General features: G+C 38.9%; 1 protein-coding gene across 1 annotated transcript in view; it reads left to right on the top strand.

Moving 5' to 3' along the window:
• Window positions 1–351: 351 nt before the first annotated feature.
• Window positions 352–24,550, top strand: part of EML5 (EMAP like 5) — a 116,431-nt gene continuing 92,232 nt past the window's right edge. Inside the window, exons 1-2 of the mRNA XM_076345251.1 lie at window positions 352–548; window positions 22,282–22,441. Of these exons, the coding sequence (XP_076201366.1) occupies window positions 352–548; window positions 22,282–22,441 (357 nt within the window). The remainder of the gene's footprint in view (window positions 549–22,281; window positions 22,442–24,550) is intronic.

The following is a 24,550-nucleotide window of genomic DNA, read 5'->3' as shown; positions in this document are numbered from 1 at the left end:
CCGGCCGCGCAGGCTCGCCTCGCCGCCTGACGGCGCTGCCCTCGGCGCAGGCGCAGGCCGGGGCGCGGGGGGGGCCGGAGCGGCGCTGCGCCGCGCCCTCGCTCCGCGTCCCGGGCGGTGTCTCAGTGCAGCCATGTCTGGCGGCGCGAGTCGGCGAGGCGGGCTCGGTCGGCGGCGCCCTCTGTGAGGCGGCGGCGGCGGACGAGCGGCAGCGGCGGGCATTCATGTCGGCGGCCAGGGATTAGCGCGGCGGACACCGAGCCGAGCGGAGGGGGCGGCCGACTCGTCGCCCCCTTCCCTCGGGGTCGCCGGCGGGAGAGAGCCGTACCCGGCTAGCGGGGGCGGGGGGACATGGCTGACCGGAGCGCGCCGAGCTGCCACCTGCGGCTGGAGTGGGTCTACGGTTACCGGGGTCACCAGTGCCGCAACAACCTCTACTACACGGCGGCCAAGGAGATCGTCTACTTCGTGGCGGGGGTCGGCGTGGTCTACAGCCCCCGGGAGCACCGGCAGAAATTCTACCTGGGGCACCAGGACGACATCATCAGGTACCGCCGCGGGCCGCCGGGCCGCATCCCGCCGCCGGCCGCATCCCGCCGCGGGCCCCGGCCCCCTCCGGGCGCCCTGGCCCCACAGCCCGGTTCGTCCCCCGCCCGCTCCTTCCGCCCCTCTGGAGCGGGGCGCGAGTATCCCCCCGCCGCCGCCTGCCCCAGGTGCCGTACCGGGCTGCGCCGGCAGTCCGCCTCCCGCGTCCAGTCAGCTGTGTGGGGATCCGGGGAGCGTGTTGAAATACATCAAGGACAGTCAGCGCTTCCTCACCCCCTCCGCCCCCCCCCCCCCCCGCGCTTCGCCGTGGGTAGAAACAGCCTGGAAATGGCTTCTGGCTGCCGGGTTTAACGGGCCGTGTCGTGTTTCCCCCCTCCCGCGCCACCGGTGCGCTGTGCCGAAACTTGTACGGGCGCTTGTGCGCCGGGGGGCACGGCACGGCACGGCAGCCTGAGGGTCGCTGCTCGGTCCCCGGCCACCCCTGAATACTCCTTCTCCTCCCGCCGGCCCTTTGATAATCTCGTGTGTGCCCTGAAGTACTTGGGTTGCGGAGGAGGTTAATCTGTAGCAGGTAGACCTTTGGCTCACGTTTAAAAGGCGATGATTACGTGGGGATTTAGTGGCCTGCCTGTAACTCACGCAACTTTTAGGGTAATCTTAAAAGATCAGCCTTTCTGGAAAAATTGAGGCTTCTCCTGTAGCTCAGTAGTTCACTTGGCAGTGAATGTTATCAGGTGCTGAAGTTCATAAAAAAATTACAGACTGATGTTGCAGAAGAAATGTGCTGGTGTTATTTATTAAATGTATTTTCACTCTAAAGGATGCCTAGTGGTGGTGTGAGATCAATGAGAGAATTTGAGGGGTATGAAGGGCAGATGTGAGCCTGAGTCATCAATCCTTTCCCTTCCAGTAGGTGTCATTGCGGATGGATTTTAAATTCTGATTTCCTTTGCTCTTCCTGTTGGGGTAAGAGCTAGCAGTAGACAATTTTGTAGGTACAGCACAAAATTTGTTTTTATGATGCTTAGTGCTCCAAGGCATGCCTTCTGTATGCGTTAACTCATATGAGTAACAGGTATTGCCTGCGGAGAGCAGAATAGATGCTATGTCTTTCATTTAAGCTTTTAGACACACTAGAAAACTTGGTCATAATAGCCACTTTTTTTTCTTTGTTTGAATCTTCTTCTTGAAGAAATTTAAGTAGTTTTGAAGTATGGCTGTGAATGTCCCTTAGAAGGGTGTCACGTCTATAGTGTATTTCTCCTTGGTGCTAAAATGTGAAGAAAAAAATAGGCAGACAATGTACCATTATAGACCACTGTACTAGGGGTGTTGAATCAGAAGTTTGAATCACTGTTTTTTGCATCATTTAATGCTTTAACTTTCTCATTTTAATCCAGGAAAAAGTGTTTCTTAAGAACTGCTAGCCATCTCTGATGTCAGGTGTTGTGGGAAATCCAGATCCATAACTTCCCATTGCGCTAAGGAAGCGGTGGCTCATTGCTTGTTCTAATCTAAGGTCCAAGGTTGCTGTAGTGTAAGATTACACATTTAATGCCATGTATTCATGAGTGCTTCCAAATGACACTGTTCGTTTCAGTAGGAGTTCTTATAGTATAAGAATTATGTGGTTTGAGCTACAACTGGGGAAGTTGTTTATGTTTTCCTGTGGTAACAGTTTTTTGCTCACACTCTCTCAGTTTTGGTACAGTGTGCTTCATTTGGCCAAAATGTGACAGAACTCATTATTCAGAATAGTACTAGAACAAAAAAATCTGTCAAAAGTCAGCAAACCAGAGAGAAAGAATATGAGTTTATCTGATTTGTATGGGGATGTACTTTGATTTGTATGGTACCATGATCCGGCATACTGAGGTTTCTCCTGCTTTGAGTTGTACTGATGTTGAGAGAATATAATAATTCTAAATATGTTAAAGCATTACAGTTTTATGCAGTTAGAATTTTGCATGCTTCTTAAATGCAAAAGCTATGCAGAAAGGTTAGTATGCTTGAGGAAGAATGCTCAATTTAAAAGCAGCATGGCTATTTCTAATAGTAAGATTAGATTTGCAGTGATCAGTGTTTCACTTGCTGCTTTTTCTAAAAGCAACATGGTACCATTGAAATGTCATCATCCCATACTTTTCCTGACTAAACTTGGGAACCTAGACATGTTAGTTCTCAATATTTAAAGTAGTCATATTAGGAAGGTCAAGTATTAAAAAAATGGATTTTTAAAATACCAGAAAACAGGTGCAAAAATGGGGTTATATAATACAGTAATTGGTGTTGCTAAATTTTCTCTCTGAAGATAGCAAACTCAACTGTTGTATTGCAAAAAATTCGTATGTTTTGTGTTTTGATAGGCTCGCCAAGTACCATCCAAATGCTGAGACATTTGTGATGTTTTAGCGAAAGCAATGGGAGGATTGAGTGTCTTTTTACAAGTATGGGATCTCATTTGTGAAAGCAGGTCTGGTGTCTGAAAATCTTACATGTTTAAAGAATCAAACTTCGATAGCACAGCTCCATAGCTACAAAGACTAAGCAGTATATATTGCATGCTACATGGTGTTATTATTAGTACTCTTCATTATGAGAACTTTTCTATCATTAGCATGCTTTGGATGACATTCTAATTTTAAGCATCAGTCAGGAAGAGAGGAATTGCAGTTCTTAAGTCAGAGACCAGTTCTTTAATAATAGAAGATAGTATTAGATTAATGGACAACTAAAGGATATTTTCCTTTGGAAAATTTCTTTCTAGCATTAGCAGTTAGTTTGTCTTCTGCTGTGAAGTTTTACCTCCTTTTATTAAACAAAAACCTATAAACCTGCTGTAAGATTTTTGATATGATTAGATGTTTTAACATAATTTATTTCCAGTGTAAATGATCACAATTTTAATCACAGTGTCCAACCTCCACCCCCCAGCCTCAGTTAACTGTGTACTGAAAATATGAGAGCTTTCTTTCACTGTTTTGTCCCTCAGTTCTGTCAAACAGTCTTTTGGAATAGAAGAGGGTAATTAGGATCACTTGAGGCCTCTCTTATTAGTCTGGTTTTTGATTTGAACAATCTCAGTCATTCAGCTCCAATCTATCTCTAAAAAGGACTTCTCATGCTTTCTGGTGAGCTTTTGTTTTTTATCTTTTGTTTTTTATCTCTTCTGAGAATTACTTTCCCGAAATCAGTCCGCTATTCTGGAGGATACGGAGTATCATGTTTTTGATCTTATTTATCTCCCATTTCTTATGCATCTGCACATTTTTATTGTTGAGGTCCTGGGTGTGTGCAGACACTTGTGGAACTTATCACTTAGATGCAGAAATGCTTTGGAAATTTCTATCTTTTGGGAGTGCTGATAACTGAGTTTTTTCCTTGCGTTTTTAGGAGTAAATAAGCAGGAAAATCTTGTCACCTGAAATCTCAGGTGACTTGCTTTGATAGTGCTATCCATTGCCAGCAGCATAACTTGTTTGTCTGCTGTGTTTGCAGAAGATGAGATCCCCCATCCAGCCTGGGCAGTGTGTATGTAGGAGATAATAATTTTGAATGAACGTGTGAATTATTCCTGCAAAGTTACTGATTTAAACTGTGTTCTGTAGGATTTCATAAATCACCAAACTAGCTTGTGAGGTGTAGATTGGTTTGCTTTATGGTAGAGGAGGAAGAAACAATGTCTTGGTGCGTTCAGGTTAGTGATTTAGTGATTTAGAGGAGCATGGGTTATTTAATGTAGGCTGTCCTTCCCCTGTCTGAGACACCTTAGGGGGATCATATTTAATCCTGATCTGTATAAAGATTTCAGAAGATGCCCCCTCAGAGCATTAACTTGTTGTACTGGAAACGGATGCTCATGTTGCGGCTCCGTATTTGTCTGGGCTAGCTAAAGCATGTTGATGTACTTTACTTTCTCTGATGGAAGGTGAGAAAATTGGAAACCCTGAACTCATCCACCTTTTTAAATGGCTGTCTGCTGGCAAAAGCCTTTGATGTTACCAGGACTATTCTCTATGCTGACAAGCTCCAAGGAGACTTTTAGCATCATATTTCCTTTTGATGTATTTTTCCCCTTTTTCTTTCCCCTTAATGCGAGCCCTGCGACTGTCTTTTTTTGTGAGCTTCAGAGTATTGGAATTTTACTGGGAATTAACTTTTCACCTGGCGTTGATGATGCTATTGAAAAGCAAATGCAAAACCTAAGATCAACGCAGTGCATCTTTTTGAGATCTTCAGTAGACTTGGCAAAAATGCATATTTTGCTTTCCATGATGTCTGTTCTTTAGTTCAAACTTTAGCACTTGTTCATAAGTCTGTCCTTGTGCACCATTATCTCTATGCTGGCGCAAAACTGCACAACCATGCAGGTCAAAGAAAGAAGAGGAACTACGTTTCTCTGTTGAAGGGAGGCAAATTAGGAAGAGTTGCTATCCCTCTCCTACTTTTTTAATATCCATCATGTGAGTTAGCTGGCAAATAATAGTGCTGTTGTATATTCTTCCTAGAACTTTATCACCAGTAAATTGTGACTACTTGATTAAGATGTCTGTGATACATTTAGATTTTGCTGCTAAAGGTAGTAGCTGGCGCATCTTATGCTAGAAAAAACGCTTGAATTTCTGCTGATAATGCCATCTCTAGCTCTGCTGTAGAGCAACCATAGGCTGTGTCTAGTAAGTTTATTTCCCTGTTTGTCTAGAAATCTGTGTATTTTTCCTTGTCTTGGACTAAGTTGGGGGAAAGAAATCATGCATTGTCTGCCCTAGGACTCATGCGGAGTTCTGTTTTTAGGGGAGACATAACTTAAAAAATCACTCAGAAAACATTAAAATTCTTTACTATTAGGAGTTCTAGTACCAGGAACTAACAGATCCCCTGCTACAAAGACAGCGGAGAAAGAAATTGGTACTACCTCCAGTTTGGTTAAAAACCATCTGGTTCTTTCCGCCTTTGTGCCCCTCTGTATCCAAGACTGTAATGATGTAAATTGCGTGCTTACAGAAAGCAGAGTTATATGCAAGACGGGTAGAAGGAATGACAAAGCATTTCTCTATATTCTGACAGAGATAGGCTTTGGCTGTTTTCAGCAAAATAGTTTACTTGTCTAAATCAACACCTTTGGTTAAGACAGTTTTTCTTATTTGTTGCTGTGAACTCTGTAGGAATCATCTTGAACTTTTTTTCACAAGGAACAAAAAGCAGCAGCCAAAACTCTGGCCATTCTGAACTGTGGTCTTTCTGGGCACTTTATTTCAGACTGTCATCTTCTTATATTTCAGAATTTGGCTCAATCTACAAGAGATTGTCCTGCCTGAGATTCTGTGATCTTGTTCCTGTATTCCAAGGCAAAATAAACCATTTCATTCTAGTGTCAACATTTCTGAGGTTCTAGTGAAAAATCAAAATCACTAAAATCATGTCTGCTTCCTGGTGTTAGTGCTGTCCACTAACTCCGTTTGAAGGAGATTCTTCTACCTATTGCTGCACCCTCAATGTTAGTCTAACCGTCAGCATCCAAGAAATTGTTGGACTCTGTCAGCTGCTTTCTAAGACTGCTACTAGATATTGCTCTCCAGGAGGCAGGTCCAGGCTTCCTCTGTGTGACTGTCAGCTGTGGTTTGCAAACAGAAATTCAAGCATGCAGTGATTAGTCACATCCTAGTTTTGAACGATGACTCTGGTCTTTTCCTCATTCTCTCTTTTTGTTAACTGTGCATTGTTACGACTTTGGATGACTAGCTGTTGGACTTTTTCTGTAAAGATGCTGTGTATTTCTACCACCTCATTGTATCATTCTGCCTCTCTTTGTTCCCTTTTCATCAGATCCGTGTCATGAGAAAACCTTACGAACGAAGAGAATATATTCTGTCAGAAAAAGAGCCAAACAGAAAGTTTCACAAGAACGTAGAGGGAAATTATTTTATTTCCATCTTTTCTATTCCTCTAGTAGACTGACACCCTAAGATCCATCTGAGTTCTCAAAAACGTCAACATATAATTCAAGTAATTGAAAGTTAGGGTGTCTGCTGTCAGGTTTATTGTCTTGTTCTTGTCTGGAATAAATGGTGTATGTCTCTGACCTAACTCCAGATGACAGTCAAGCACAAATGTTAAGCAACAGATATTATGTACAGCTACAAAATTTCATCAGATGGAATTCTGTCAGTTGGTTTGGCAGCAGATCTATGAATTTTCACCAGGAATTTCATGATTAGTTATGTATTTCAGATTCCAGGGAATGTAACTGAATGAATACCACAGTTGCCACATGAGGAGAAACTTCTTCATTATCCATTACATGTACAACCTCTTCCATCTTTTGAATTACTGGTGTGATAGAGGAAAAACAAGCTTCAGCATGTTCTGGTGAGAAATTCTTTGTATGCCGTTGAATTCTATGCAGTCCAGATCCTTCTTTCTAGAAGAGAACTCTGTTCTTTATTTATTTGCAGAAATGTAATCTCCCAAATTATTTTAACAGTCATAGCCTTTGAAGAAGGCCAGTTGTCCCCCTTTGGATCCTCTAATAACTTTACTAGAGGAAAACAGGAGTAAAATCTATCTTACAGTTATGCCCCAAATGTGAAACGGGTCATGCATAGAAATACCTCAAAATGTTGCTTGTATAATACTTAGGAAACCTACAAGGTGCATACATTCTGCATTATTAGGGGTAGTCCTCGGAAACCAGTCTTTGTTCTTAAGTCCCAAAGAAAGTCTTTGGTAGGAATCCTTCCCCTCTACTCAGCACTGGTGAGGCCACACCTAGAGTACTGTGTCCAGTTCTGGGCTCCCCAGTACAAGAGAGATATGGTGCTACTAGAGAGAGTCCAATGAAGGGCCACGAAGATGATTCAGGAACCGGACCATCTCTCCTGAGGAAAGGCTGAGAGAGCTGGGACCATTTAGCCTAGAGAAGAGAAGGCTCAGAGGGGATCTTATCAATGTATATAAATACCTGGAGAGAAAGTGTAAACAAGATGGAGCCAGGCTCTTTTCAGTGGTGCCCAGTGACAGCTCAAGTGACTTTCCAAACAAAAATCAAAATTGAAGCCCCAAGCTGAACAGTGGGGGCTTCCAGAATTGGAAGTTCAGTTCCAAAGCATCAGGATTTTGACTACAAACATCCATTTATGGTCTTCTTCCCACATGCAAATTCAAATAAAAATCATTTCATGTAAGTCTATAGTTAAGGAAATTATTTTTTCTTGAAGAAAATTAGACATTGAGAATAGATTGTGGTTTTTTGATATGCAATGGAATGTTTACTGTGAAACCTAATAGTTTTAATAGTTTTTCTGCAAAGAGCAGCAGGCTTTGGAGTATGTGCTGGTGAGTCCCTGCTCAAACGTGGCAGCTGGGGTTCATTCTCCGTTTGCATTTGATGAGGAAACCACGTTCTTGCTTCAAAGGATGAAAACAATGTAGTGCTGAAATCATGTAATGTGTGACATTCCGAGAGGTTGTTTACAGCAACTCAAATCACTTGAGTAGATTAATTCACCAAGCTAATGTACTTTGTGAATAAGGCATTTACCTTTTCTGAATACAGTATTTTGAGGGACTGATTGTTTTTTTTCCCCAGAAAGTTCAGATTCGCAACTTAAAAATCAAGTCTTCTCCTTAGCTTATTCTTAGGCTTATATGGTGCCATGTTTGTTTTGTTTATACTAAAGATAAATACATCTACTCTCACTTTGTCATCTCCAGATGTTCTTTAAGGGCATAATCAGTTTATTTCCCTCCATTAAAGAACTCATGTCTAAATGGGACCTAAATTATGTCATAATTAAACTAATCAGTCCTCCTATGAGCCTCTAGCTTAAGTATCTTTTGACTGTCAGTCAAAATGGCATTTCTTACAGCAGAAGTAATTGCTAGGACAAGGAGTGAGATAATTACTCTGCTGACCACTTCATTTTATGCCATGGTTCACAAGGACAAAGTCCCAGTTAAGCTCTGTCCAGCTTCTCATGTTAAGTGATCTCAGATTGTCAAATGTGTAAAACTCTGGAGGGAAGATTTGTGTTCATATCTTAAACAGATCAGAGGGAGAGAGGAGAGAGAATTATCTGCTTTTTCCTTGAGGAAAACCAAGTTTTCTGGGTAGTTCTAGAGCTGTTCTGGCACACGTATTGTACCAGGCTGGAAGGTGTTCTTTGAGGGATGTATTGTTGAATCTTCATTACAAGTTTTTTTTACCGAGAGCTTTGTGTGTCATCTTTTTAAAATATCTTTTGCTTGGATTTGGTTTGATAAAATGAAAATATTTTAGGAATACAGAACAAAATATTTCCTGGATTCAGTTTTGAAATGGGACTAGAGTGTGCCTGTTGTTTAATATGCCTGCATACCATTGAAAACTTCATTTTTCCTAATTAAAACTACATGAATAGAAATACCAAAAATATCCAACCAGAATTGAAGATCTAAAACATACTAAAGTTGATTAAAGTAGATCGACACAGCAAGGAGCTACAGGCTTACGAGCTTGCCATCATGCATCGTGCTTTTCATCGCCAGCAGTCACATCACCTTCTGATCTGATTCTGTCAGCACTCACAGGCAGGGTCAGATCAGGTCAATACTTAAATAAGAAAACATCTTGGTGCTGTAGAAGATGCTTTTCTTGATTTGGTAGTTGGCTCTTTTTCTCAGAACTAATGTGACAACATGAGGCTCTAGGACAACGTTGGAGAAGAAAACAGGAAATATAACCAAAGGCTTAATAATGTTTGATCATTAAAAATTTTAAAGGATTTTCTGCAGAAATTTTGAGGTCTGCCCTAATCTTTCAGCTTTTCCAAATTGCAGTCAAAGCAATTATGTTTCTGCTTACCTGTGTTTTCAGTGTTTTAATTTGTTAGTCATCCTTTTGATATAGGTAGGAGAGTAGATTACGTTCCTGGCTGATTTTTTTAACAGCATTATGAAGGTAACGTATTACTGTGTTCACAACGTTATTATGATAGTGATAGGCAGTAGCTTAGCATATTTGAATAAAATAATTCTTTTGAAGGGTTTGTCTGAAGTCAAATATTTGGGTTTTTTTAATGCAAAATTTAAAGTTTCAGTTAAGACATAAAATAAACTTCAGGTTTAAAATATAATTATTTAAGTTGATTTATTTTTTGCCCCCCCTAAGTGTTTTAGATTGAAAAATATAGTATACTAGTTCTGTCTGACATATCAAAAAATGAGTTTAGATTTTACTGTAATTATTAACACAAGCACTGTTGGCTTTTTAAAAAACATACGTAGCTTGAAACAAAACCTAAAATAATTATAAAACCTCCCCCAAACAACAAAAATTATAAAAAGTTATTTCTAGTTTTATGTCATCTACAATTTTGGGTTTTTAAAGTTTAAGCTGACATTGACATAAAGCTAAAAAAGCTGGAGAATTTAGTTTTACATTTTATAATATCTCAAGGGGTGTTTTTACTTCAAAATGTAGTTTACCCAGTTTTTCAAAATATTATAGTATTACTTACAGAGTTACATTTGTGATTTAGGACAGCACTTTTGTCTAGCATCAAGGACTTTAAAAGAAAAATAATTTATTACTCATAAAAGTGGCAAAGCTGTCTAATCTGTACTGGTAAAGATCAGTCATATGCTCAATTTAAAATTTAGATTTCTTAAGATACACTTAGAATTGTAATGCTGTTATAGTATTATAAAGGAAATTGGTTTACTCACAGTATATTTATTTGACTTGGAGTAATCTGTTGCTTTTGGTACTTTCATATGATAGACAAAGTTACTGAGTACTTGAAAAAGAAAATAAACTTATAATATTCCCTGAACTTCTGTGGCAGAGTGTGAAAGTTCCCCTGGCCGTCTTAATTTGGTCAAATGTTTAACCTAGATGCTATTGAATATTCTCTTCAAAATACATATAGTCAAGATTGTCTACACGGTGAGATTCCGGTGTGAGTGCCATCTGGTGTAGTATGAATTTCCCCTGGTGCATCAGTGAAGCACCTCACAGAACGTTATAGATACGTATAAATTATTGCATTAGGGCGCAGTTGCTCTGATTACTCCAGTGGCTACAAAAGACTTTCATTTCTACAAGAAAGAACCAATATCATTGTTTGTATTGCTGTTGTAGCTATTACAATAGTAATAGACTTTCAAAATGCAGTGCTTGATTGGCACAAAAAAGGTCAGAATCAGCCAAGATTGCCTTAACTCTTGGTAGCAAAAGATATGATTGAATTTTTAAGCTGGGCTTATGACACCTATCAGTTATATATTGCAAAAGATAGCAACCACAAAGAATTCCAGTGTGTGCACCATCTGATAACAAATCCCTGGAACATTTTTGGTGTTGACCAGCTTTACTTTCATTTCAAGTTTTTGTCTTTCTGCTTCAATTTTGGTCATGAAAATGGCAAAAGTGATGTCAGCATTACTAAGAAAGAGGACAAACTTTGATATTCATTAGTAGCTGATACCCGAGTTGAGCGAAGTCACTCTTGGAGACATCTTCATCAGCCTCTGAATGTGAAGAAAATCTGTCCTTTGAAGGCCCCATCCTGACATACCTATTATTTTGGCGATAGGTGAGATATTCCACTTCTGTGCTGCATTTAAAGCAAGATATGTTTGTGTGACCATTTCTGTTAGAAAAGCAGTTTTTCCTGTTGTTTTACCTAGCTGCTAGAGGATACCCATATTATTAAATCTCTAGAGAAATATTATATCTCTTCTTCAGAATAATTTTCATCGGCCTAGTTGAAAAAGACTTTCCTTTAACTGGGAATCCTCATTACCGTTGAGAGGCTTGCTGGTAGACTCCTTTTGTTTTTAATAGGATCTGTAAGATGGTGCCTGATGCTTCTCCTTCTGTGAAAGCCCCGGGTATTCAGATATTACTTCAGAAGATACAGTGGACAATCCTTCCAGCTGTTTTTCACAGTTTTATAATTTCATGTCACTGCTTGATCTTCCAAGCTTTTTCAGGGGAGTTTTCTTTATAGTGCCTATTGCTTTGGCCTAGAGACAGGATGGATCAAGACCTGTATCTGTATGCCCAGATCAGTCTGACTGTTCTGCTTTAAAAACATGTGTTACTGCCTCTCATTTTAGCCAAAAAAAAATCCCTTATTTTAACTCCCATCTTAAGACTGATGTGCAACTTCTTATTACTTAAATATTCATGGGGTCATCCTTGACAAATATTTTTGGGGGCTCACTTTTTTGGAGGTATCTTGGTATTGTTTGTCTGTGGATTAGCGTTGTTTTGCATCAGAATGATGTTCCTATGCTGAAAAGCAGTGGGATTCATACAATGGCAGTAATAACTCCTCTTGAGCTGTGAATTAAAATGCCTCTTTTTCTGTGCTGAGGTATGCCAGTTTGTTCACAGGAATTCTTTTACTTCAGACCATCCAAATATAAAGAGAATTACTAGGTTTTAAGATACATATGTGGAAATAAAAGAATCTTAAACGTATGCTTTAGATTAGTTCCAAGAGATTTCTCTGCGTTTGATTCAGCTAACAAACTGCTGGGATGCACATCCAGTCTCAGAACCAGGACCCCATCTTCAGAAAATCCTCACCTACGCATCCTTTTAGAACGACCTGTGCCTAATCAGTGGATAGTGGGTAGGATTTGTGGCTGGCACACGAAGACACCTGAGCAGACCCTGGCATTCTGTTCAGATTTGAACTTTCCTCTTCACAAGGATTGCTGTGACTTGGAGTAGAGATGACTCTTGAATTCAAACCCCCAAGAAACAAGAGAAATGTGTCCAAAGAGTTCATGCCGTAACTTTGGAGAGAATAATGTCATTTTGAACAAAGTGATCAGCTTTATAGGTACCACAAGTGGTACTTCCACTGATGGTTTAGCCAGATCTGTGAAAGATGACATGCAGGGAAATTTTTCATTTGCCTTTTACATTGTGTTGACTATAGGATGTATTACAATTTAGACTTCCTTTGGCTTCATACAAGATACATTGATTAGACATTTGACATAAAATTATATGTAAATAAAATGCTTGATGCAGGTGAAGAATTCAACTGAACAGAAGAGAAGCGAAACTGAGGCAAAGGACCAGGCCTAATAATAAAGCAAATGTGTCCAAGCTGAAAATCATGTTTGCAAAGTGCTCATAGTAAAATCATTGTGTTCTCACCTCTAGCTCACACTTTTCACTCCTGATTACATGTTGTATTTTTTTCTTTACCAGAATTGGAGAATGAAATTTGTAGGTATGACACAGTTTTATAACAATGTTCTAAAAGACTAGATGGAAAAGAATTATTTTACTGCTTTGCTTCTTTCTATTTATGTGGCACATTTCTTGTGACTAAATCTAGTTGGATATAATGTTAAAAATAACAGTAACCCTTCAATTTTCTGAATTATAGGGTGACTTATTTTAATAATAAAGCTCCTGAAAATGTCAGACTGTGAGGTAGGTGCATGCAAACATTATCCATACATACAATTGGGAAAAAAAACCAAAACATACTTAAGGGTAGAAGTCACTTAAAAACATTTATGCATTTTAGTCATTTAAGGTGAGTAGTGGTGAGATGTCTCCATTTTATCAAGACAGCATGCATGCAGAATGAGTGGATTAATTCTATGTTTTAGTTAGCTGACAACTGTATAAACCTTCTCCTGGCTTTTAGAACTGTGTTAATCCTCGTTCCCTGCTTATAATCCCTCTACAAGAGCAAGCAAGGTGAACAATGCTTTATCTTAGATCAAGACAAGGCATCTGACAGTATTTGGAAATTGCCTGAAGATGTATTGTGGTGAGTGTGACATTTTAAGCTAAATAGTCTTCCAGAGTACTTGGGGAAATAACAGGAAAATTTGAAGAACTGGGAAATGTTTGGTTTGGTGTTTTTTAGATCGAGGTTACACTTCAGATGATATTTGCATTTTTAGTTACAGGTTCCTCTTTTACTTATTGCTTTATCAGTTGCTGTTTCTTCTACCATAGAAATTAATACCATAAAAATGAATAGCCTTTGGAACATTATTCAGTAATAAATTAATTTATAAATAATCATGATTTTATCTTTTGCAGGTTACAGTATACATGACATTACCTCATTGGGAATAGTCAACTGGATCAGTATTCTTGAGATAAACATAATTTTAGAGCAGAAGAGTTGTATTTTCTTGAAAGTGTTGCTCATGAATGCTCTTTATCCATCTTCTCCATTTTAGTGGCTTTTAGTAATTAAGTTTGTGAGCCCACATGTGCAACAGCTTTCATTGCCTACCAAATACACATTGACCTTGGAGCCCCTTCAGTATTCTTGCATTTTCCCATGCTTCTTTCCTGTTTTGTTTATGCTTCTGGTACATGTGGGGTTTTTGTTTGTTTTAGCAGACAGTCTTTCATGTAAATACTTCTGCTCTGCACTGTCCTGGTTTCGGCTGGGATAGAGTTAATTTTCTTCCTAGTAGCTGATACAGTGCTGTGTTTTGGATTTAGTATGAGAATAATGTTGATAACACAACGATGTTTTAGCTGTTGCTCAGTAGTGCTTACACTAGTCAAGGACTTCTCAGCTTCCCATGCTCTACTGACTGAGAAGGCTGGAGGTGCACAAGAAGCTGGGAGGGGGCACAGCCAGGACAGCTGACCCAAACTGGCCAAAGGGGCATTCCATACCATGTGACGTCATGCTCAGTACATAAACTGGGGGAAAGCTGGCCAGGGGGGCCGCTGCTTGGGGACTGGCTGGGCATCGGTTGGCGGGTGGTGAGCGGTTGTTTTTCATTTGCATCACTTGTCTTTCTTGGGTTTTATTTCTCTCTCTCTTTTCGTTATTTTCCTTTTCATTACAATTTATTGCTGTTGTTGTTATTATTATTATAATATTTTATTTCAGTTATTAAACTGTTCTTACCTCAACCCATGAGTTTTCTCACTTCCGATTCTCTCCCCCATCCCACAGTGGGGGTGGGGAGCGAGTGAGCAGCTGTGGGGTGCTCAGTTGCCGGCTGGTGTTAAACCGCAACATGTGGCCTCCATCACATTTTTATAGTTTTTCTAAATAATGGTTCAGATGTTGACCCAACTTCAAGTGGTATCTTGGCTCATTTCACCTTTCTGGGCATGAAGTTAGATGCTGGGATGGTGAATTTGAGACAAGTGTTATAGATGTCCTTGGCTTTCATTTTCTGTAGGAAAACACCTCTGACTAACACCTGCAGAACACCTGTAGGCCTGGTGTTCTCAAGAGCTCGGGAGGAAATCTATTGTATCTGCAGTCTCCAGGGTTGGCAAGATAAAGATCGTCTTAGTGCTCTCTTCTGCTCTAAACCTTCTTTGGTTGGTAATGAAATACAGTCCATTGAAGCACAGAATATTGTGCTTATCTCAGCTTATTTCCCTAGCAGCTCTGCCAGTGCCTTCTTCCCACCATTCCTTATTTTAAACCAACTGCTAATTTTATCAGGGTGACCTTTCTGTATAAAAGAAAAACTTTTCAAAAGTTGTTACTAATTATTTTGTGACACCACTCTTGAATCTTATTCAGATTATAAGTTCTCACATATTCAGATAAGTTTTTCATAATATATCCCATAGGAGAGAAGACTGAATTGCTGTTTAATCTACTTGTTCAGAAATATGAAAGAAAATTGTACAATCTGCGATTCCCCCCCCCCCCATGTAATACTAGAAGATCTAGTATAAATTTTAAAAATAATAGAAGGAAGATTAATCTAGCAGTTAAAAACTGTTGTAAATCTCTTATGGAGAAGAAGCAAACAGTAATGACTGGATGAAGGGTTGTTTGAAGGGTTTTACCATGATAGTGAAAGATTTAGAAACAATAAAAGTTTGTACCTCAAGGAAGTTTATTTAGTTAACTTGTGAGGTCAGAAGCATCCAAAATAACCTTTTTCTGGAAATAATTTTTTGAAATTTCCCTGGTTAAAAGATTTGAAGTAAACGCCTCTTTGACCTTAAATCATTTATTCTGTATATTTCTAATTCAGCAAACAGTGCAATGAGTTTTCGTGCACTGAAAAATGAGAGTGATTATAACTGTGATAAGAATTTTTGTCATTCAGTTTCCCTTTCTAGCCTGTATTTCATTGCAAACTTTATTTGAAATTAAATCTGTTCTGATTTTATAGCCATACTTGTCCCACATACTTGTCCACATAATTAAGTGGCTACAGCATGATAATCTCTACTTAAGCTAATTAAGTAGTTTCTTAGCTTGTAAACTGGTTAGAATGGGAAGTCAGTATTTCCACTTTAATTTTAGGCTGCCTCAGTTTTTTAATCTATGATCATTTTGTAGGCTTGTATACTTTTCACCACTTGTATTCAGGAGTGAAGAACTGGTTTCTAACTTTGTGACTGACAGATCTGAACCAAATCATTTAATAGTGCTTGCTGATTTGTTAAGGGATCTCTTTCGGGTCATCAAATGTAGTGACCTAAAGGAGCTGAATAGCTGGACTGCCTCCCTCTTAAGTTATTGACAGCTGATTGCAGTACCTCTTCTTTCTGGAGATCTTGCTCTTCTGTATTTTTTTTCCTTTTTTTCTCTTTTTTGTTGCTGGTACTGGGGGGGTTATGTTTGACAGTTTATATCTAATAATGGTTTAAAGAATGAGTCTTAAGTCCTTGCATTGTCTCAGGAGGAAAGAAAGAAGCTGGATATTTTTTTAGGTGGGATTCCATTCCTTGGTTACTTTCAGGCTTTAGTATGTCACATTATTGTACCATCAGTTATTATAATCAGAATTGCTTCTTCCATATGAATAGCTAGTAAAAGACAATAGGACATTGTCTTAGCAAATTTATTTGCAAATCATTTTGGAGTATATGATATTTCTGCCTTTTCTGCGAGAAGAGTTTTTTGCTAGGAAAATTAAAGTAATTTTGCTGCCTTCTTTTTCAAGGAACGTGTTAGAAAAGAAACTTTCCTCAGATAGTGAAAACCTGGTGATGAAAGTGTCAAGATCATGTAGAATTTGGAAAAAACCAGCACCCCGTACTCAGTCAAAATATGAGTTCTCCTATTGGCACTGGCACTGGCAAAATCATATTTGAAAAGAAGGGGAATATCTTTATTTTTAATCTCTTCTCTAGAGATGGTAACTCTTTTACTAGAAAGCTTAAGCCAATCCTTTCCTCAGCAGTGGAGGATGAGACTATGCAAGGCAAAAATGGGCATCTGTGTGAAGTGGCATATAGTTCCCAGAATCTTTTTCCTCAATTTTCATATTTGATGAGTTGGGAACTTTGCATCAGTGTTACTGTACTCACTCTCTAACTCTTCCCTTTTCTTTGAAGTTCATCTGGTCCTTCCCCCCCCCCCCCAGCTTCTGCTGAGTTTTGGAACAGATAGGAGCCCAAAGCGATTTTTAGGATTCTCCAGGTTGATTATAAATGTTTCTTGTTAATCTAAAAACATTCAGATCCGAGAGGGGGGAATATGGAATGGTAATGAGATAAACTGCAGCTGGGAATAATCAATGTACAGTTTTAGTCCACCCTCCCTGTCTCTAGTTCAGACTCTCTTACTTTGAAGTTGCATGCTTGTACAATTTAAGGAATCTTCAGAAAGCTATATTTGACATTATTGGTGCTATGACAATAACTATATGGAAGACCCAGTAGTGATGCTCCATGATGAGTACTGCTTTGTTTCGTCTACGGAAAGTAAGTGTGCTCTGACTTGATCTATTTACATTTTGAGGAGAGGTGTTTGCTGATTACAGCTCTTTCTGTTTTAACAACTTAAATAGTATGACAGAAATGGTTTGTAGCTTCTCCTGTCATTCTTTCTGGGGAAATATGGATAAATGGCAGCAAATAAGAAAATATCCACAACTATATGTAAAATGTCTGTAAACATACAATGACAATATTTTTCTGTATTTACTCATAGAAATAATTTCACACTTTAATAGATATCTGAGATGCTCTTATTTTACTGCAGTGTTCTTTTGTGCATTTTTACTGGTGCCCTAGTTTTATGAAGCTCAGGAGTAGTCACATGAATATATTCTTGGATTTTCATCCAATATTGTTGCTAAGGAAACATCATCTTTAATACTGTATCCTTGTCTGCAGCTTGTCTGTATTAATCAATGCCTGTTAATGCTCAGCACAAACCAAGTAAAGATGGAAAAATCTTAATTTCTTTTATAATAAAGTAGTTTATTACAGACTGTTCTCCTTCAGGATCCCCTGCCACTACAAACCTCACACAAATTGGAGGGTCATGTCCATGTCTCTGGTCTCGTCCCAAACAGACACAGTATGGACAGTTTTTATACTTTTTTTTATATGCTGCCATTAATATTTAATATCATTAATCTAACATAGGTATTGTACAGTGCATGGATCTGGTCAAAATGGTGGGAATGCTTACATACTGCTCCAAAAGGGAGAAAGAACCTTTTCTGTATGAAGTATAAAAGAGGAGCTTGAATGCACTAAATTGAGAAACATACCCCTTTTCAGTATACTGTTAAAATTGTAATACTGTATTTCAGCCTGCTTTGAATATCTATCTAGGGAAAGACCTGTCAGTCAGAGGTATCAGTGGAAATCTCAGTTCTCTACAGATCCAGCTATTTGGTTTGTTGCAATAGTGACAGGCAGATTTTTCAAATTTTCTACTTCTGAACTCTTCTGAGAAGTATCGAATTTTATAGCCAATTTCAAAATTAATTTGACTTAGCAGTTTGTTAGCCTAATTCCTGCTTTGTTTCATGGTCACATTTGCCTTTTGGACATTTTCCTTCATATCTGCCTCTTCAGAGATGCTATGTTAGATCTAACATCTGTTCTTGAAAAGCCCAGGTCTTCTGACCAGAGGCCAGAGGCAAGCAAGAAGGCCTGAAGAACTTGTCTCATTAGGAATATTTGTTTCCTTTTTTGGACAAGCAGCGATATCTCATTCATCAGCTTAGTCATCCTTCAAGGAAGAGGGAAGAAATCAGGCACAAGTTTACAGTCTAGCTGTGTGGGCTAGATGCAAGCACAGTTTCAGCAGTCTAACCTGGATAGGTCATCCCAGCTTTCATCACCACAGCAGTAAATGGAACATGAGTTCTCTCCTTCTGAGTGCAGAGCTTCTCATTCCACTAAGCAATCTCCTCCTTCTCCCTAGGAGAGAAAATGCAAGAAAATCTGTGTGAGAGGGTCAGTGTACTTAAGTCCACAGAGCCCACACGAACAGATTTGGAAGCTGTCTTAAGACCTGAGCCACACTCACGCTTTTCTGCCTATCCTCAGGGACTGACTGGATGGATAGTAAGCAACTACTTTAAATACCATCCCAATAGTTGTACGCTATTAACACCTCTGTAGAGGTGACTTGGAGATCTTACCTGGGGTATCCAGAGACAACTTGCACTCATTGTTTGAGCCTGTTTACTGCATCACACCCATGAGTCAACGTAGTCCCTCTATAGCAAATGTTTATGGTTATCCATTTCCGGGCACCCATTCTAGTTATATCTTTTTCTTTCTGCACCTAAGAAGCTATTTAAGGTGCATTGCTCAGGGCTGTTTTAATAATGAAAGTTCCTGAATATGTGAGTTGTATCAATGCTTTTACTCTAGAGGTTAGACCAAGATACTATATTTTTGTATTAATTGCTATGCCTGTAAGGATTGCTTAATCACTCATGATCCAATGAAAGAACTGAAAAGGGTCTCCATATTGCTTAAAACTGGAGTCTAATCCTCGAGTTTTGATCAGGACTCAAAATTTCAGACCTGGAATTCTGCATGGTGCCCTATGGGTGTAATAATAGCCAAGACTTGAATATTGAGGAAAAGCACCTTCTTACCATTCACGGTTCATATGAAAATCATGTAAATAAGTGTGGCAGGTTTTTTTGTTAGTGTTGGTAATAGAAATAGCAGTCCCTTGACTCTTTCCATGCTTCCCTTTTCTGTCTGTCCTGATAGCCAGTGAGATAAAATACTTGCAAGTAGTACTTCAACCTATCCTTTACTCCTTGGTCTGGAAGAAATGGTGAGGGAATGTGCTTTCTTCAGCCACTGCCAACAGCTCTGCTGTTCACTTTCCCTGAAATCCCTGCATATTGGCATTTTTTAAAAAAGCTTGCTGTTTTAAAAGATTTATTGTATATTTATTTTCTTCTGCTTTCAGTGACTGTCTAGAAAGGTTGTTAGCGATTTACTATAGAGACTGAAGTGATAGGGGAAGGACATTGATAATTCTGCAGTGTTTTCTGTTGTGATTAAAATACAGGCTTTGGATCTTAATTTGTGCTGCATTATTCCATATCAAGGCAGAATTTGGGCTCAGTTGTTTAAGCCAGTATTTTATACCATGATATAGAAAGAACTAATACTGTGATATTGCTATTAGTTAACATTTGCCATTTATTAATTAGAGAGGAAACATTCTCTATATTCACCTAGTATGCTTCAAGTGGAATTAGTTGGCACACTTGAGCTAGGATGACATTTTTCTGGCTCTTGGTAGTGCCTTTACTGTTGTCCCTTCCATCTCTGATGCGTTGCGTTTGTTGCTTCTGGTCTTTAGTTAGAAACATGCTAAGCTAATTTTTGGTTGCTGGAAAGTGTTTTGTAAGGTGTGGTGTGGGGGTGCTTTTGCATGTGTGCGTGTCCAGGGTGGTGCCTGAGCGTTTTTCAAAGTTGCAGTTGTGGGGTGGTTTTCACTTGCCTGAAACTGCACAATGCTCTAATAGCAGAGTTAAGTACACTATTGCAGTGGTCGTGAATCAGTCATAAGACTGCTGTGTTTTTACTTTTTCTCCTAGTTTCCGTCTCTTTTTTTTTTTCCTTACCTATTCTTTTCAATTCCTTTCTCTTCTTGAATTTCTTTATTGTCCATGTGGTCTTATCTCTCCCTCTCTGTGGTGTCATTGTAAAAATTAGATCATTTTGAATGCAGCATTTTCTCCCCCTCCAGATGTTTTTCCTTTTTTCCCCATGCATACACCATCTGCTTGTGTGTGCTCTGGGAGATGTGCAGGTGTTGGTCAGGATTAGGTGACAGAACTGAAGTGAAATGTGGTAAGTTTTGCCTGCCAGCTGCTTTCTGCATTGTTTTTTAATTATGAAGTTGCTCTGTCAAATAAAGAAGGAAGGGAAGAACCAGAGAAATAACTCTGGAATTGAAGAGAAGCAAAGTGGGGAAATGTTGGTTGCTTGATCCTGGTGCTGAGGATAATATGGAGTAGCATTATCTTTCCCATAGAAAAGTTGAAAGGTCCAGAGGCTTTTTACGTTTTGGAGAAATTTTGCAGTTAAAGGTTCCTCTCAGAGTTGTGGAATTTGTCAAGCAATATCAACCAACTGAAATGCTATATGAAAATAGAAAAAATATAAAAGCGTGTTGCATAGTGTAGTATGAATTCATGAAATATTAAGCAACTTCTAACATGGTTTTCTCTTGCTCTTTTTGTATTTAACAAATGTATACATCTTTTGAGTTAGATCTTTTTTCTGGTCATTTCCTGATTAGCTTTATCCTGGCTATTTCTTCTATGTTTATAGACTCCCCTTGTCTCCACCCTTTGAACTTCATTTATGAAAATCTGCGTTCAGGTATAAGATCATCTTACCATTGGAAAGTGATCAACCTTTCTCCTGTCCAAGTAATGTTGAGAAGATAAATACATTTAGTATATGTTGTTAGTGGTTCTGTCCAGCAGTCTCTCGAGATCATTACTCTATGATTAGTTAGGGGAGGAAATTTTTTAGCCAAATGAAAGAGCCAACTTTTGAAATTTTATCTTCCTGACTCACATGTGGTATTTCTCATGTAATTTTGGACAGCTGTACCTAGTCTGTGTAGAATGTCATCAAGTAGCTTGTTTGGGTTTCTATTAGAACATATTCTTACTTACTTTTCTGTATTATGAAATATGAATCTTCAGACCTCATGTCCTCCCTTGCAGCTTGCTTGCATAAACAAAACAAAAAGCTGTCTTGCTGACTAGCGTGCTTTCTAGCTTGGTCCCAGAGTTGACAAAACACTTGTGATGATCCTCTGTGGACTTTGAAAGACTCTGAAATACAAACTATAAGAACATTCTCTGCAATGTTAGAAATCTGAAAAGTTAATAATTATTCAAAATCAACTATTCCCAATTGTTCTGTATTAAAATTAAGACATTTAAGATAAAATTCATTTCACTTCAGTTTAGTCATCTGAAGTCTAGTCATAACATCTAGTCTAAGCTAGTCATGCTTTGGCTTGCTGTATGATCAGTGGAGTGATAGCTTCAGAAGGCTATTCAATCCTCTCATAAAAAGGATGTCAAGTAGTATGTGGAGTGAAGTACTTCTGGAGATGCATATCTCTCTCCATTGATGATAGATGTGTAGATAGCTAAACACTAACTTTTGTTGTCCATCCTTTGTGTTTTTAAATGTTTAAGAAATAGAAAGGGAAAATAGGTATTTCTATAGTGCATGAAAATCTGACGTAATTTAATAAACTCTGTGTTTTGGAACAGAGGATTAATGACTTATGCAATTAGTTTAATTGGAGAAGGCTTGAAGGTTCAAATTCAAGAAAGGTGGTGGCACGTACTGTATTAAGGGAATTTTACAGCTCTTGTGGAATCTGTGATACAAAATGATTTGTTAGTATCTACTATCAATGGGAAAATATTGTAAAATCATTTTAAAGGAAAAATATTAATGCAACCAACTTGGCAAATGTAAAAGTTTCATGCAAAAATATTTTATATCTTTTTCTTCGGCAGCCTTGCTTTGCATCCTGAACGTGTGTTGGTGGCAACAGGTCAAGTTGGAAAAGAACCATACATCTGCGTGTGGGACTCGTACACTGTGCAAACTGTATCTGTTCTGAAAGATGTTCACACACATGGTATAGCTTGCTTGGCTTTTGATTTAGATGGTCAGGTATGTAATTAATATTCTTTTTTCAAACACTTAAATTGTTTATCTGTCAGAAATCTTGTTATGTAGCTTTTTCTTTTTTTTAGGAAGTGTATTGACTCACAAATATGTGGCAAGAAAAGTATAACTTCAAAAGAGTTTTGAATGAGATGAGGTGGTAGGGAGATTCTTGTGGTCTGTGGGCCACAGTTCAGGGTTACACCAAATGGTTGGAGATAGTGGCCCTCCCCTGTGCAGGGGCATGTCTTGTGCACAATGTGATGGCAATCCTGTTGTGTTACTCATCTTGGACTCCAAATGTCTTCAGGCAGTATCCCCTTCACTGTCATGCATTTTGCATGCGTTGATGGCTCTCCACATTTTGATTGTTTGTTCAGACTCATGTATCCTGGATCTAAGAGTCAAGAAAAAGGTTTTACTGGATTCTCATTTTGTTACTTTAAAACATTCTCTGAGAGTAAATTGGTTCTCAGAGCTGCTACTTACAAGGGAGATCATTTTTACCAGACACTTGCTCCTATGAATAAAGAGGCTTTCTTGATTGACGTATTAGAAATGGAAAATACACATTAGATAGCAGCTGAAGAGGTATTAGCCGTGCGAGTCCTTTCTGCAGTTGTGCTCTCCTCGTCTTATGCAGCATTTCTTCCCCTCCCCCTTAGCCTTGCAATGTGATGTTCAGATTTAGCTATATTCTCAGTTCCATTTGCTTGCTAAAAAGGTCAATATCTGTTACTTACTACTGCTTTCTCAAGTGAGGATGTATTTGTAGAGACCAGTTGCTGTCCTTATTAAGACAATATCAAATGGAGCTCTATTGAACACAAATAGAGGAAAGCCTAGCCGTAACTTGTTTCTGTTAAAACGTGTTGTAATTGTTGTAGGGAGGTTTTGAGTTTGTTGGAATGATCTACAAATTTTATCATTTAGGTTTCTCATTGTTTAGAGAGTCAACTTCTAGAGTCAGCTTCTTTCTAGAACATCATTTCTACTTGACAGCGATATCTTTTCTCTACGTTGTTCTTGTCTGTGTAAACTCATGTCACTTCCTCACTTGAACAGCCTTAATAATTTAAAGTCAAAATGTATCTAATTAGGATTGAAGTCCCCTAACTCATTTTTAGAATGCAGTTACTCATCCTCTGTGTGTGTTGGAGAGATTTGAATGTAGATCTGTGATTTGTTCTAGGAGTACCCAGTACTGATTCTTATAAAGCCATAAATGGTCAGAATTTAGGCAGTCCACTTTTCTCAGCTTTTCCATATGATCACCTTTTTTGTGGCATTTGTTAGAATTTTGTAGTCTCAAAGGAAAGCTGGATACAGGTTTTTCAAGATCTGTGTCTCCAGAATACAGCAAAACACAAATCCAGTTCAGAAAGATCCACAAAATATGTTTGTGTACATCTTGCTTATCCTTTTAAATCCAAGTTTGTCAGAGTCCCTGACCAGGTTCTTTTAGAGGGTTGATATTAAACATACTTATTTGATATATTTGGCGTTATATGGGATTTTGATTTAGTAGAGTGATACAGCAGTATACTGAAATCACAACACCAGCAATTGCAATATACAGATGAATCACAAGAAAAAGTGGTTCCTATTCCTGGTCTCTGTATGATCACTGTCACAATGCTGGGCATCTCCAGTCACCAGGAAGGAATATGTGGATTGAAGTGAGGTCAAGCCCATTGCCCTCTTCAAAGTTTATTAGTTGTTCAGTTTTTATACTTCATGTTGGGCTGTGCCACATACACACTCTCCTCCCCACCCCCAACTGATCTGTCTAGCTCAGGAAGACATTATTTATTATTTATTTATTATCTTCTCTTAATTGTCTTGGGGAACCTGATGATTTACTGGTGCAGCTGCCTTACCCAAAACCAAGGTTACCCTCCAGTCTCCCTGGTGTTGAGAGAAGTTCAGCTTGCTTTATGGTGCATTCTTCCCTGAGCTCACTGGGTTTTTTTGTGCTTCTCTGAGCTCTACTCCACTGTGGGGGTGTGCTGGTTGGTAAGAAGATTTTCTAGTTCTTAGGAGAACCAAGAACATCATTTAATCTCCCTTTTTGCGAAGTCGTGTATTGGCTTATGGAAAGGCATCACCCAAATA

This window comes from Aptenodytes patagonicus, chromosome 7 (genome assembly GCF_965638725.1).
Source record: "Aptenodytes patagonicus chromosome 7, bAptPat1.pri.cur, whole genome shotgun sequence".
Classification (NCBI taxonomy): Eukaryota; Metazoa; Chordata; class Aves; order Sphenisciformes; family Spheniscidae; genus Aptenodytes; species Aptenodytes patagonicus.
Note: the sequence above shows the minus strand (reverse complement) of the source record. Positions and strands in the feature narration are given on the sequence as shown.